The sequence below is a fragment of the Oryzias melastigma genome, linkage group LG22 (assembly GCF_002922805.2).
Source record: "Oryzias melastigma strain HK-1 linkage group LG22, ASM292280v2, whole genome shotgun sequence".
Taxonomy (NCBI): Eukaryota; Metazoa; Chordata; class Actinopteri; order Beloniformes; family Adrianichthyidae; genus Oryzias; species Oryzias melastigma.
The window spans coordinates 15,213,652-15,229,417 of record NC_050533.1 but is presented as its reverse complement, the minus strand read 5'-3'; the positions used below and the strand labels follow the sequence as shown (position 1 = coordinate 15,229,417).

Genomic DNA, 15,766 nt, shown 5'->3' with positions numbered 1-15,766 from the left:
AAAAAAAAAAAAAAAAAAAGCCGTATGTCCTGAACGACCTCAGTGTTTTGATACCAGGATTGCTGAAAGTGTGATTGAGTTTTTACGTGCCGAAAAACGTACGTACAGGAGCAGGAGAATCACTATCGTGCGAATGCTTACTAAGCATAAGTATTCACACAATTACAAGAACACCAAACATTGCAACATATAAGGCGAGGCTTCACATGACACAGTCACGTAGCTCACTCATCACCAAATAGTTTTGCTTTTACTCTCTTGTTTTTATGTCTATCCTATATGTAGCCACATTGGCATGGTGTGGAAAGCAGAGAGGCCAACAACACAACATCTTAGAATCAAACAGACAGCGAGGCAGACCTCTGTTTAGCCGCAGGCTTGAAGGCGCAAAGCTATTTTTATCTGCATGTTCCCGTCCACACTGTGATCCAATAAGAAAATACACGGGAAAACAATGGCCTCAAAAACAAAGACTACTGTATAATCCTGTTTTGTATTCGTGAAATTCTTGCTGCAATAGCAGCATGACAAAGCATTACTCAGCATTAGCCACAGCCTGTATTTTTAGTTGCACTTAGGCCTTGCTCTACTGGAAATACGAGGTTTTTAAAGACCTACTCCAAAGAAAATCTTGTTTTTGGTGTTTTTAACATGTTCTTGTAGAAATTTTCCTTATAATGGAGGGCACGCATGGAGAAAATTAAGCCAAAAAGTGCATTTTGGAGTATTTCCTTACTCAAATAATTTCTAATGAACTACAGCCGCTCTGCAGAAACTATGTCTTAGAGCAAGGGTGGGCAAGCTTTTTGACTTTGTAATACTTGACAAAAGGGCCGGACCAGGAGCAGATGTGTGGGTGTTTAAGTAATCCACGTCATTAGAGAAAGAAATAACATAAAATCTGGGTGAAAACATGTTTTGTTTTTGATTAATAATGAATATATATATATTGTAAAACGGAACATTTTGGGGTGGGTATTTTAAAACTGGGACTCATTTTAGTGCCAATTGCACCAAAGGTTAGATGTTCTTCAGGGAAAAAAGCAAACTTTTTTTTATTCACATGCAGTGCCGGAATGATGAGAAAAAACGCACAAAAATGACGAATCTTCCAACACCACATAAATGCAGAATAACTTCCTGCACCTAGACAAAGGTCAATGTGTTTATAGTGTGCAATAGGGAAAATAAGATAGGGAAAATAAAGCAAATAAGGATTATCAATATAATAATAATAATAATAATAATACTACATTTTATTTAAAGCGCCTTTCATGTCACCCAAGGACACTGTACATGATAAAACAGAATAAATAGACATAAAAACAGAGCACAATAAAATTATATAGAAAAAATAAATAAGTCAGCAAGAATACACAGAAAATCAAAGTGAGAAGGCAGATTTAAACAGGTGAGTTTTTAGACGGGATTTGAAAATTGGTAGGGAGACAATATTGCGGAGTTCAGGTGGGAGAGAGTTCCAGAGTTTGGGAGCCGACCAACTGAAGGCTACAATTTTATTAAACAATTTAAAAAAAACAACTTAATTTTCCCATTTAAATGATGGGAGATCATTTTAACTGATACTCAAAAAAAAAGGAAAGTTTTTGTAAAAATGTGTATTTATGGTTTCTTTTAGTATTGATACAAAGACTATTGATATATTTGATTCATCTGATTTAAAGTAAGCTAAACTGTAAAAAGAAATGGGTGATATTTAAAATTCAAAAAAATGTTAAAAAGTTTCAGGTGCTGTAAGAATATAATTTATTATATATAATATAATTTATTCCTGATTAAAAAGTTTATTGGGCTGCATTTGCCCCCCAGCCTGTACTTTGCATACCCTTGTCCGAAAAAATATGTTTTTTGATTTTGGCTAAAAATTCATAATTTAAAGACCACTGAGAACGCTTTTACAACAACTCAGAAGAGGATCAGAGTGGGACTTTAATGCGTACTGGTTTAGATTTTGGCTTTCTCCGTCCCATAGGGTTTGATTGGTTCATTTCAATCTTAAAAAAAGAAGAAAAATGAAGAAAAAAAGTTGTTTTTTTTAAACTGTATGAAGTAATAAGCTCCCAGTGTATTTAGAAGTACGATCAAAATGTTCTGCTGGTATAGCTGGTCATGTGTGCAGATACATGTGTACAGTTCATTTGGATCACTGCAGGAAAATTGGAATTAGGAAAAAACATTAAATAGAAAAACATAAGTACAAAGAAAAATCTTTGAAACATGAAAGCAATGCTTAATCTCAGTTTAATTAATTTAATTCAGATCCTGATGAGGATCTTGGTAAAAAAAAAAAAAAAAAAGTCTAAAGTTTAGCTTCATTCCCAACCACTCATTCTGAGAGAGCTGCAATGCTTTCAGTCTCAGCAGTTATCTGGGACTTTGACAGCAGGGGAGGGGCAAAGAAAAAAGGATTAGATTAATAACTCTTCATTATGATAATGCGCTGCTGCATGGTTCTGCCTCAGAAACTGCTGACTGCGGGCTGGGATAGTTCCAAATGCAGGGATAAGCTCAGCCTGCGCCAAGGAAAAAAACTACTTAACACAATTCGGGCTTGTTGTAAAAAGGCTTAGGAACCATTCCTTTGAACGGATCAGGTTTTCTAGGGCTCCAGCAAGAAAAAAAGAAAAGACATTTATTGGAAATTAAAAAGAAAAATTTGGCTCCGATTGGCTGTTTATGAATACACTTCTCTGTTTTACTAATCTATACATTTGTGTAGTGTGTTCACATAGCAGCTAATACTGCCACCAAGTGTGAAGACACAGTGGAGCAGGGGTTCCAAGACTGTTTCATGTGAGGGTCACATAACAGTTTACTTCTCTGATGGGGGGCCGGGGTCTGTTCGTAGACTAACAGAAAAAGTGTAACAATCACAGCCTAAATATAAACATTTATGGTTTTCCAGAAAACCACACATAGCCGAATTTAAATAATTAATTTCTGGAATCTTTACAGAAAGAATAATACTAAAATATTCTAAAAAATAGATATATAGCAGTACCTGTGGTAGATTAATAGCTGAAGATGATTGAATTGATAGCTAAACACACTGAAGCCGATAGTTGAAAACACTGTAGTTGATAACTAGCTAAAAAATTAAGCGCCAAATTAGCCGAAAAAACTCAAAAAATTCCCAAAATAACCTGAACAAAATAGCATAAAAAATTGAAAAAATATACAACATAAATCAGCCAAACAGCTAGCATATAGCAGAAATATTAGCTGAACTCCAAATTAGCCTAAAAAAACTGGAAAAATGTTTAATTTAGCCAAAACAGCTAGCATAAAGCTAAAATATTAGATAAACTCCAAATCAGCGTAAGAACTGAAAAAAGCCTAAATTAGCCAAAACAGTTAAGATGTAGCTGAAATATTAGCTAAATGCAAAATTAGCCAAAAAAAAAAACTGGAAACATGTCAAATTTAGCCAAAATAGTTTGGCCAAATGAGCAGGAGGGCCTGGACTCCTGCAGTAGAGAACAGTCGGTCTGCTGTGGGATCAGCTCTGCAAACACAGAGGCATCAGGAATATAGGGGAGCAACTTTTCAGCCTAATCCAAGACACAAATATTTAAATTTTTTGATTTCCAGATATTTCAATTTAAAAAGGACGTTTTGCACGGAGAAAGCAGCAAAAGAAGAAGCTAAATAGTTAGATGAAGATGCAAAGAAAGAGCAAAACACAACAGTTGTTAGAGAATGGAAACAGAGAATATAACTAATAATGAGGAGATAGATGAGTAGATCAGACTTTTCAAGGATTTAAATGTATTTTTTTCAACCAAATGAACAGTGAAACCTGGTGGCCAATCAAAGCCACTGCAAATACTCAATCAAAATCAGGATATTTGATTTTTTGACTAAATGAATCAGTTACATCAAATTTATACACAAAAATAAGTTACACTCTTGTTTTTACAAGACTTTTATCAAATGTTCTGTATGTTCCTTGTTATAAAAAAGGGGAAATAAATATAGATGCCAAACTCCAAAGTTAAAAAAACATTTCAAAGAACAAATGTAATTCAATTCACAAAAACAGTTAAATAAATGGCATAATTTCAGTTAAACATTAATCAAAATTCAGGTCGAGAGATCTGTTTTTGCTGCATTTAGCAACTGATAGGAGTCTCCAAAATAATTAACTCAAAATAAAATAAAATACTGGTAACCAACCTAATTGCAGTAGCTAAAAACACATCTTTTTAAAATAGCTTTTTCATAATTCTGTTTTTATATTTTGTGTTTTACTGTGAAGCACTTTGGGATTTTTATCTTGAAAGGTGCTATATAAATAAAGTTTATTATCATGTTATTATTATTTTTAAATTTCTATTTACATCACTGTGAAGAATTAACAGTTGTTAGGGAGCATCTCTGACACTTAAGTGTTTGATGTAAATTCCTGTCAATCTGATCTGGGAGTGAATGTGTGAAGTTGTTACTGTAAAACCAAAACTAAAAGCTGTTTGCAGTTCCACAAAAAAAATGGTTTATAGAATTTTCCTTTGTCTTTAAAATCAATACTTTATCACTTAAATTAAATTTAAACTCTAGAAAATAACGGATGTGTTTCATCTTTGCAACTATAGAAACACTCTGGCACATCTGTCAGCCTCAATGACTTCTGCATAGAAATTGTCAAAAAAGTTGAGTTTTCTGAATGATTTTGCTTCTAATTCTCCTGCCAGAGCTCTTTTTTTTTTTTAAGACCCAGGCTTTTGTCTCCCGACGACTGTCAGGGATTTATGTGATGCACATGCCGGCTCAGCTTCATCAGCTCCAAGTGGAGTCTGAGAGAAAACGCTTCAGAAACTCAGCATGACGTAACATGCAAAAACAAAAACTCTGATTTTTTAAGGTTATTATACAGAAACGCCACATAAGAGTAAAGAAAATAAGTGTGATGGAATATACAGTTTGTAGAGCAATTATTTATTCAAGAAATGTCAAAATTTAGAAGAGAATGATCTTAGCTGTGTTTCTGTTTGCAGTAGAACTGAAACACACAAACTCTGGTCGTCTGTTTTGGCAGAACAGACCTCATTATCTGAATAGAGCTGCTCATTGTCTTCACTGGTTGGAGCAATCCTGGTTGGCACTGGGCTTTGTGTTGAACGACGGCGAGCACAGAAAGAAGGGAGATGCCTGCTTACTCCATGGTGATCATTCCTTGCTGGAACATATTAGGTAATCCGATTATGGTATTGGCCTCCGTATGTTGTTGTGAAAATGAGAATAGGAGGGCTAAGAAGAAGAAGACGTGATGAGAAGGGAGATGCTGGGTTCTGTTAATAACTTATAGAAAGACAAAAATGTACAAATTAGTGACTTAAAGGTTAATATTTCTAAGCTTCAATAAGAAAATGTGCATTTAAAATGTCAAATTTTAAATTAAACACATTTTTCTGATAACTGCCTGGATCAGAAAACAATGGAGTAAACTGCAAACGATTAGATATTTGAAAGATTTTAAACTTTATTTTTAGATTTTCAAGATATTTTTCAAGTTTTAAACTTTTTTTGTGGTTATTTTTGCTCTGTCTACACCGGAAGCGGGCTAACTAAACTACAACCCAGAGACCACATGGGATTAATCTCACCCGCCTCACCGGAATAAATTATATTGATAATCCATATTAATGTTTTATATTTCCCTGTAATTATGGTGTCTCCCCTTAGACAAAAACTTACTTGTGTTTAGGTGCAGAAAGTTATTTTGCATTTGTGTTTTGTTGGAAGATTTGTTGTTTTTCTCACGTTCATGTGTGTTTTTCGGGTCATTTTTCCAATCATTTCAACACAAACAACTTTTTTCTAAGTGTGAATTTTTCCCTAAAATAGATCAACAGATTGGGCCAAAAAAAAATAAATCACAGTTTTTAAATAAAAAAAGCCTGTTTTTGTCCAGATTCCATGTTGTTTTTTCCTCATTTGAGGTTAATAACACTTCAAGCGTCTGATCCGGCCCATCCGTCAAGTTTTAGAACCCACTGTGGCCCACGAGTTAAAATGTTTACCCACCCTCGTCTACACCTTTAAACTTGAGAATTATTTGTCTCATTAAGAATTAGGATCTAGAAATATGGAAATTATTACAAAAAATGAGTCAATCATTTTGCTTCATACTCTTATGGTAGAAAAACTTGATTTAAGACAAAAAAAACCTTAAATTGGTTGATTTAAGAAATGTTTATAAGACATCTAAATGCATTTTATTAAACAGAAATAACATGGAAAATACGCATTAAATCAATGTTTTTAATATTAAACACAGTTTTGAAGACCAGAATCTCATGATTTTTGAAGGTGGACCAACTTGTACTAAGATTTAGTTTTGTTCACATTTTGTTCTAAAATTAATCATTTTTAATCCAAATGGTTCATAAAAACTCAAACAACACAAAGCACAATTTGTTTAAAACTATCGAAAAAATACTTCTTATTGAGCTGTATAATATTTATTTTTAAATAATGCGATCTAACAGATTTTGTAGCTAATTTTGCTTTATTGAATTTTTGATATCTTTAATGAAATATCTTGTTAAGTTAAAAATACTAGCTGCATGAACAGATAATTTTACAACTTTCTAGTAATTTTTCTTCTTAATATTAGTGTTCTTTTCCTATTTTTAGACTACGTCTTTTTGCCAACATCAAACTAAAAATCCCAAACCTTAAAGATGATCCTTAAAGTGAATAAATGAGATCTTCTGAAATACGAGGAGAGATACAAAATCATTAGTACATGAAGTAAAAGAGGATTAGTCACTTCTCGAACAATCTCTCTCAGTAATGAGAACCGAGCCTCAATGAGAGAGCTTAGATTAAAGAGCTCAGGTTGTAATTCATTCAACCTTTTCAAACCATCAAAGGCCACCAAGACCCCTTCACCCCCAGCTAGGACCCTCTGATGTTCATTTATTTGTGTTTACACCTAAAGTACATTAGTCTAAACTGGAAATTCAGAAGAATATATGTGAGTATTTTCTGGAATTAAACATTTAATGTATAATTCTGTGATCATTTCGAAGCTTGAGGACAACATAAAGAGATTTATTCAATAATTGGAGAAATATTTAGTAGCATCATGTTGACTAAATCCTCTGTTTGAGAGCAGATCTGCGTTGTTTTCTTGCTGGCTGAGACTAGACAATATTATCTGACAATAATCTAGTTGTACAACTGCATCATGGGTACATCTCTGAAGCAGTTCAGTCTGACTTACTGTTTAGAACTCACAAGAACTACAACAGTCAGAACACCCTTTATAAATAATGGAACTGGATGTTATTATGGGCAAGTATTCATATTTGCACATCAATATTTATTTTTTGTTGTAATTTTTCTAAACTTTCATTAGAAGAAACATAAATTTGGCTTATTCTTTGTGAACTGACATTGAATCCTCATTTAAAGTAATAAACCTAAACCCACTAAATCCCTTTTGGGGTTATGGGGTTTTTGGTAAATGTGTGGTACTTTGCCTAAAATTATTCAAGAAAATACTTTTTAAAAAAATCTATGTTTGAATTTCACGAGTCCATATCACATTTTCTACATAAAAAATACATTCAATATTAATTATTCAAATATTAAAACTTTTATATTTACAAAGCACTTCAGGTTTCTCCACAATTTTTGATGATTTTTACAGAGAGATTGCAGGTAAACAATGACCTAAACTGCACAGGAAGCAGCAGATACAAAAGGTTTAAGGACACATCAGGAGTGAGTTCTGACCTAAATCTTTTAGAAAAAGTCTTAGTGGAGAGAATGAAAGTGCTTCAGGAAAAAAAATGGCTTTCTAATACGAATTTGGACAACAATAACCAGAGCTTCAGACAAACATCCTGGACGACTGAAACACAAGTTTGCCTATATAAATTTTATTTGAATAAATTATAGATTTTATTTAAAAGCTTTGGTATTTTGATGACAAATTTTGAATGGAATGCTACCCAAAGTACCAGAAACAGGGACAAGACTTGAATTCAGACAGCATTAGCACTGGTTGTAGAGACTAATGAACTAATGAACGTTTCCAACGTTTGTAAAGTTTTTGCGTTTTCCTCTGCACTCTTTTGCTCACGAGTCTTTATAGAAAATGCTTGCAAACAACAGCGAGGGAGCAGATGAAAAACACAGTTTGAAAAAGGTTGTGTTTGTGACATAGAAAATACATTGCTCTGCTCTATTCCGATACATCCAATTGTAGACAGATAGATCCAGGTACGTCTTTGTTTTCCTCGTCTGAGCTAACATATGGCTAAAAACAGTACGGCTGGACAGCTTCAATATTGTTCTTCAAGGTATTGTAAGCTAGCAGGAGAGAGTGTAAATAGATGGGTGATGGGAAGTGGGGGCGGGGTTGATCCATGCCGACAGTCCTGCCCACAGCTCAAAGGCAAACCTTTAATGAGCTACTGCTTCTCTGAAGAAACTACGTTCTAGAAAACAATACAAGTTTTGGGATTTTGCCTAAAAGCGACACAATTATAATAATTTAAAAAAAAAACACCGGGAACACTTTTACAATAGATCAAAAGATAATTGGAGTGGGACTTTAAGAAGAAGAGGTCACAAAACAAGCTGAAGTGATGTGAAACATATCTGCACCAGGTTTATGCTTTCCTTACAGCCTCCCAGTGATTAGACAGACTACATTAAGAGTGTTCAAATGCATTAATGGTGACATTGTCAGATTTGCATGCAAAGCCTTTGTCAGTATTTGTTATTCAAAGCTCCTCGGTCTCATACTTAAGCTTTTAAGGTGGAAACCAGGGCAACAGAGTCGGCTGCTAATATTTCCAATTGGCAATGCTTCAGTTAGCACCGTGTTCACCAAAAAAAAAAATAAAAAAGCTCTGGTCAGGTCGAACTCTGTGTCAACTTTAAGCCTTTGATCTGGGACATTTCCACTAATCTCTGGCTTCCCTGCAGTGCTGAGTGAGTTGAAATGGATCATCAGTGAAACTATTCCCAGGCTTCAATCCAGTCCAGCATCACAGCTCTGACAAACCAACACAAAGATCCGGAAAAAGCAGCTCCTGATTGTCGAACACACTCTTACTGCGATGACACCTGACATGTGCAGGAAAACGTTTGACACATTCGCTGCTGCACAGAAACTGTTGGATCGTTTTAACAAACACACGTGTGCACACACTTCTAAACCTCTTTGTCTTCTCTTTGAAACGGCAGCAGTGATGCCAGATCAAAGGACTGATCTGACAAACATGTTAGACGATAAAAGCGTCTCCACTTCCACCAAGGCGAGGAGGGTAGACGCGAATCGGTGAGTTCAAAGACTGATTTCTGAAGACTCACCTGTTGTGGTGGAGTTACTGGAGGAGTTCCGCTTGGAGTTGCTCGGTCGCCTGCTGAGGTTCAGATCCAGGCGAGCCACAGTCTGCTTGTTGCCGTTCTTGTCGGTGACTTCAGTGAAGATCTTGACTTCCTCCGTGCAGCTGGAGCCGTCTGCATCGGCCTCCTCGTCCTTATCTGGAAGCAGCACGATGCGGTGGTTGAGCTGAGGGTTGGACGACAGAGGGGACAACACCGGGGACATGCGTTGGAGACTATTCGAAGCTGGAAAAGATGTGTTGAAGACTCCAGCAAGAGAAGACGAAGGGCTCTTGGGGTGGGACGTCCCAGGGCCTGACGGGTCAGTAGTGTAGGACAGTGGCAGCCGTAGACTTTCATTGGGTTTATTTGATGTCTTCTCCTTGCTAACATCCAACTGATCGGCTTTATTTGACCCTCTCCACCTTCCAGGCTCCTGACGTTTCTCCAGATGGGGTTTCGTTCTATCTGGACTGACGTGACCAACATGGAGAACTTTTCCTTCCACATCCTGGACTTTGGCCACCACCCGGACTCCTGCGCCGCTTTGGCTGACTTCGCTGCAAAGCTGCTGAGCCGACTTGGCCGTCGATGATCCCCCAACTGGAGAATCAAACCTTCTCATCGGCCGTAGATTGCTCCCGCTTTCCCGTCTCGTCAGCCCCTCCATCAGAGTGCAGGAGGAGGACTGGTAACCCAGCTCCCCGTCACACTCAGAGAAGTCGGTGCAGAAATCCGGGTCCAGAGCGCGATTGTCTTCCATGAAGTCCCAGTTGTCACGAGACATCTGGAAAGGTTCCTCCATCGGAAGGATGGGGTAACTGCCAGTGCCGACATGTGACCTAGTCGTCGGGTTGTCCCGGTTTTGGCTAGAGCTTGATTTTTTTGGAATGAGCCTAGCTTGCGCAGCTTTGGAGTTGAACGCTTTATTGGCAGTTGAAGACGCCTCACTTGCATCTTTGGAGACCTTCCTTTTCGTCTTACTGTGCAACAAATCCTTACTGTCGCCACCTTTGTTCTTCATCTTTTTGGTTTTGGATGCAACTCTTTTCTGCTCGGTAAACCTGCTGCTGCTGCTGCTGGGAGGAACTTCTCGAGGCTCCACGTCGTCCTCCAGCTTCCCGTCCTGGTTACCCATGCTGACTTTGTAGGCACAGTCCTGACACAACGATAGCAAATCCGCCAGCAACTGGTGGTGCTCAGCAGCCAGCCAGCGCAGCTCCGCGACTGCTTCCTTCGTCGCCTGCTGGGAGTTATAGAGTTTGACCGAGCAGTCAGAAGACTGGCCCTTTTGTCTGGACGCAGCCAGATCCTCCTTCCTCCGGTCGCGGACATTGCTGGTATTTTCTGAATGAGACGCGCGGCTCTTGTATTGGAAGCTCGGAGGCCGCCTCTTGGGAAAGTAGAGGCTGACGCTGCTCAGCTCACGGATGGGCGTGTAGAGGATCAGCACGGTGTTTGTGCCCTCCATGATGGGTGGAAAGCAGAGAGAGAAGTTCTGGAGGTGGGCCCAGGCTATTCATCACCTGGCCTGAAGCTGTCAGAGGGGAAAGTAGAACACAGAGACAAATCGGATATCAGATACCCATAATGCAGCAGACAGTAGTGCAGCCTAAAAGTCAAAATTGTTTTCTAATAATTTTACTGATCAAGATCCAATAGGTGTGACGTTCCACTGAGCATAAAAAGAACTAGAAGCATAAAATAATTATTTGAATTTCCATGCATGAACCTTTACTAAGATGTGTTTCATCAACATTTGAGAAGCTGCAGCAGCCACCTTCATCACCGTCTGTTTACAAGCCAAACAGCCTCACATGTAATGTTACACGCTGAATCTCAGCTGTTATTGCCTCAACAAAACCCCTCGGGATGTTGTCACCTTGTAAAAATCACGAGTGAAATTGGCAATGATTAATAACAATCGTTTAAATCTTACGAGCAATTTGCGACAAACATGCGACTAAAAATGACGCATTTTCCCCCTTAAATATGTCCCAACTTTTCCTAGATTAGACCGTTTCTGAGTTGTGTTGTGTTTTCAGAGGCTGACAGTGAGTTAAGGTCGGCTGCACCTGCTGTCGGTTCAAAACCAGCTGCTGCCGAGTGAAGACGAGAGGTTACTTACCCGATTTTAAGGCCGAGCAAAGAATTTCTCCTCATCTCTGTACTGCGGCCAGCCGATGCTCACCTCGGATTCTCTGGGCCACTCCAGCCTGATCCACGGGGGCTCGGGCCAATAGGAAGGCTCGCCGCTGACCTGCTGGTCTCTGATTGGCTGGGCTATGTTTGGGCACCGCCCACTGTTTGAGTCATTACAGCTGCAGCTTGCAGGTGGGACATGTGAGGGGATTTCAGCCGCTGCTTGCCCCACGTCGATATTAAAGTTTAAGTTTTCATTCCTGTTTTTTTTTTTTAATAAATGGTAATAATGATATCATTATGAAGTATTTGCGTCATTTTCACATTGTAAAACTAACGACTAGGTACGTTTAAAAAAGAGCTTTGAGACATTATTTTGACAAAGAGAGACACCTAGAGGCCAGTTTGTGTATTGCTCAACACATGACTTATCCAGTATAAAAAATGGAGTACTTCATACTAGGACACATTTTTAATTCATTGGATTTTCCCCCCTTATATTTAATGAACACTCTTATATATAAGTAACAACAAGCTTTATTATTTATGTTTTTAACGTTTTTGAACAGAAACTACATATAAGTGAATTCAATAACATTATTTTAGAACAATGGAATCTATAATATAGCAGAAAACTATACTACAAATATATATATGATGCGTTTTTCTATGTAGATTATATTTGTTTTATCCTTTTAAATGTTTGTTTTAAAATTCTGGTGCTTTTGGTTTTCATCTGACTGTATTACCTTTGATTAACCTTTTATTAATTGTCATTTTGTTCATTTTAATTGTATTTTATTTCTACTTTTATTGTTTTGACTGCTTTTATTTTCTTGTGTTGATGCCTTTCAGCCCTTGAAAAAAAGGATTTAATCTCAATGGGATTCTCCGGTAAAATAAAGGTTAAATAAATAAATAATAATAATAATGTATATATATATATATATATATATATATATATATATATATATATGTATATAACTTAAAAAAATAAAACAGAGAGAAGATCATAGAGCTCACCTTTTTTAAAGTCAACAGTTAGGTTAAAGGGTTAAAGTTGCAGCTTTAATGTGATTTTCAGCTTCAGGATCTGCTGGAACATAATCAGCTAACAGTGCATGGCCCATGCAGGTTAAATGGGACTGCTTACCACCAACCTATTAAAGGGGCCACATTATGAAACAAAACGTCTGGGCTTCAATCCAAACGCGTTTAAAGTCTGAACAGGCTTAAGGGTTGACGGCAAAACAAAAGTAACACAATGTTTGTTTGTTTTTAAGCCTGTTGTGTCATTTGGGGTTCAGTCAGACTTGTATGATCCACGTCAGAGTAAAATTAGCCAGCCTCCTCGTACTTCTGTTTGCACAGCCTCTCTTAACTCTGTACTTTAAAAATGGCTGCAGATGAAGAGGTGGGTGTATGGTAACTGAAGTGGTGCACTAAAGCTAGGTGCTCTCTGCAGAGTATTTAGAGGCTAAACATACTGGTTATGCATTACTATGATACAGTATTTATTTCTTTTGAGATAAGATAACCCTTTATTTGAGAAATGACCACATTACCGTGTTACAGTTTAGAGATAAAGAGCTGGATAAAATATTTACAGTTCCATAATAACATCTCATATTTACACAATCTTACCGGGATGATAGGTAATTGCACCATGAGGTAAGAATATTGAACGAGTTAAAAATTACACAAAACATTTGTAACCTTGGAGAACCCACAAGGTCAAATTTGGCCCCTGTTTTCCATTTCCTTCTTTTTCTAAATGTACTTATTTATTATTTATTTGTAGTTTTACTGTTTTCCTGTCTTTTTGATTATTTAATTAGCTTCTATCATTTTATTTTATTATATTTTAATTTTTTACCACTTTACTGTTTTTATTCATAGTCATGTTAAAACGTTACGCTTTTAAAATGTAGTTTTAGTGTGTTCAATAAATGTTTGGCTCACGATCTTAGGTGTGTTTTGGATTTTTGCCCCCTTTGTGATTGAGTTTAACACCCTGCTATATATTCTCCTTAGCAAACAGCAATTATATTACATTTTACATTTGCATTACGAACTTTTACCACCAGAGGGCACCATTGCATCATAATAAATCCTCAAACATTCACAAAGACTGAGAAGAGGGATTTTTATTATGCTTGGACAAAAAAAATCTTCATGTTATCCTTTCATTTGATCAAAACAATAAAGTTTTCTTCATTTTTAAACGAGTAAAAACAGAATCAGGAATATTTAACACTGATAACTGCCAGGTTATTCATCCAGAATGGCTTCTGAATGAGCTCCACTCTTCAAGTGCATGATAGCAGGGTACTGAGATCAATTTAAGAGCCCTTCACTGCCAACTTTGAATGACTCCGATTCCTCAGCACCATGGTCAGCGCTCTGCTCTCCTTCGGGGCGCTGTCCGTGGTGCTGATCCTCCGCATCTCCGCGCAGATGGTTTGAACCTGCGCGCTGCTGCTGCTGCTGCTGCTGTTTGTGCTACAGCGCTCTGCTCCTCACTTGCACCATCCCACCGATGCTGACACGCACTCCTCCTCCTCCTCCTCCTCCTGAGTGGGGCGTGAGCACAGGGGCTTGACTGACACGCGGCGGCATTCTCCCCGCTGCATGCCCGTGGACTAGCTATATGCTAATATCGCTAAGGGACAGCAGCCAGCGGAGTCTGAACGGGCTCCTTCGCAGCCATGGCTGAAGGTGGAGAAGGAGAGGATGAGATCCAGTTCCTCAGAACGGTGAGTGAGCCCATTTCCGGCCGCTTGTTTTGTTCTCCTTTGAGGGTGGTGGAGAGATAGATGCTTCATCTGCGGGGTGAATTGTGCCGTTCACTTTTCTCCACATGCTGGTGAAGCAGCGAGCAAACCTCCACCTTCCTTCCTGCAGATTTTGTTTTTACGCAGCTATTGTCTTCCCTGCAGCATCTCTGTAGAAGTTCACAGCCAAATCTGGGAGGGAGAAGAAAACTTAGCGTTGGACAAACAAATCAGAGAATCCAGTTTTTATTCTTCTGAAGTGGGATCTCTTTGCAGCAAAGGTTGCTGCAGTTTTTACGCACAACTGGTGATGTGTCACTTGTTGGATACAAAGCAAATAAAGATGAATCCATGCATAATAGCCAAAAAAATACAGAAAAGTGGTGCAGCACTTTCATGAATTTATCAGCTCTACAACTGAGTATTTTTCGTTTTGGCCGTGGCTGCACAGCTGACAGAGATGGATGGTGACACCAGCGGCTCATCTATGGTCAGATGCATTTAGAGACACATCACGGCTGAGTATCCACACTCATGTGAGGGGGCTGGAGAGCGTCCAGACAGGAGGAGGTGTTTGGTTACACACACAGGTTTACTTTTATTAGGCTGTTCACTGATCCGCAACCTGCTGCAGGTAAAGCAGCCTCTGTTTGGATGTGGGAACAGCTAAAGTTCTCTTTTTGTCTAATACATTTTGTAATATTTGTGGTAAAATGTCATTTTACAGATAGAATATTGTTAAATTAGTTAGTCCCTAATGGCAGATTACACTGTCATAAAAAGTTAGAAGGATAAACTTACAAAAAAATAAATGAATAGCAAGAAAATGTTGATATCAGTGACTTAGCATCGACTTTTCTTTGTTTTGCAAGTGTTAACATCTACATATTTTTTCATCTTAAGAACAAATTTCATAATTTCTGCTTTTCTAGAAGCAAAATCTAATTACATTCTAATTTCAGAAGTTTATAGGAAACTTGTAGGATGCTTCCTCTCTTTAGACTAAAACAAAAGGATACCTTCTGCATATTTTCCCTGGCAGCCTCCTAACCTTTTAACCGTAGCTCAAAGAGGTCAGCACATCAGCATGCCTGCCACTTCAAAATAGAGCTGACATTTCAGCACAATTTCCTCTCTTAACGGGCCTTGAGCCTAAATGCCACAAAGATTTTTTTTTACACACAACCCTGGCGGATGTCGTTTATTTAGCTCGTTCATCCATTTAATCCAATTTGCCACATTCCCATCGGATATTTTTTTTTCTTGGAAGTTGAGGAGAATACTTGAAAATGAAACGATTAATGGTGATTTACTAGTTTTGGTTTATTTAACAGCCTGTATTCCTCCAAAGTGAAGCGGTTGAGATGTTTAATGGTGTTCAGATGGGCAGTTAGCAAGTTTGATTTTCTTGAGAGTGGAGGAGATGGGTGTGTGTGTGTGTGTGTGTGTGTGTGCTGAATGCAAATGCGGAGCTCTTGCTGTGT

At 37.9% G+C, this 15,766-nt stretch overlaps 2 protein-coding genes across 8 annotated transcripts in view; one reads left to right on the top strand and one right to left on the bottom strand.

Moving 5' to 3' along the window:
• Nucleotides 1-12,022, bottom strand: part of LOC112145734 (formin) — a gene marked incomplete in the record, with an annotated part of 55,503 nt that extends 43,481 nt beyond the window's left edge. Inside the window, 2 exon segments of the mRNA XM_024271148.2 lie at nucleotides 9,352-10,903; nucleotides 11,495-12,022. Coding sequence (XP_024126916.1) covers nucleotides 9,352-10,837 — 1,486 coding nt within the window.
• A 1,858-nt stretch (nucleotides 12,023-13,880) lies between these two features.
• The window catches only part of LOC112147146 (ryanodine receptor 3), a 125,664-nt gene continuing 123,778 nt past the window's right edge, over nucleotides 13,881-15,766 (top strand). For all 7 annotated transcript variants that reach the window (XM_024273339.2, XM_024273331.2, XM_036210114.1 and 4 more), the window contains exon 1: nucleotides 13,881-14,264. In XM_024273339.2, the coding sequence (XP_024129107.1) occupies nucleotides 14,217-14,264 (48 nt within the window). In that variant the 5' untranslated portion in view covers nucleotides 13,881-14,216. The remainder of the gene's footprint in view (nucleotides 14,265-15,766) is intronic.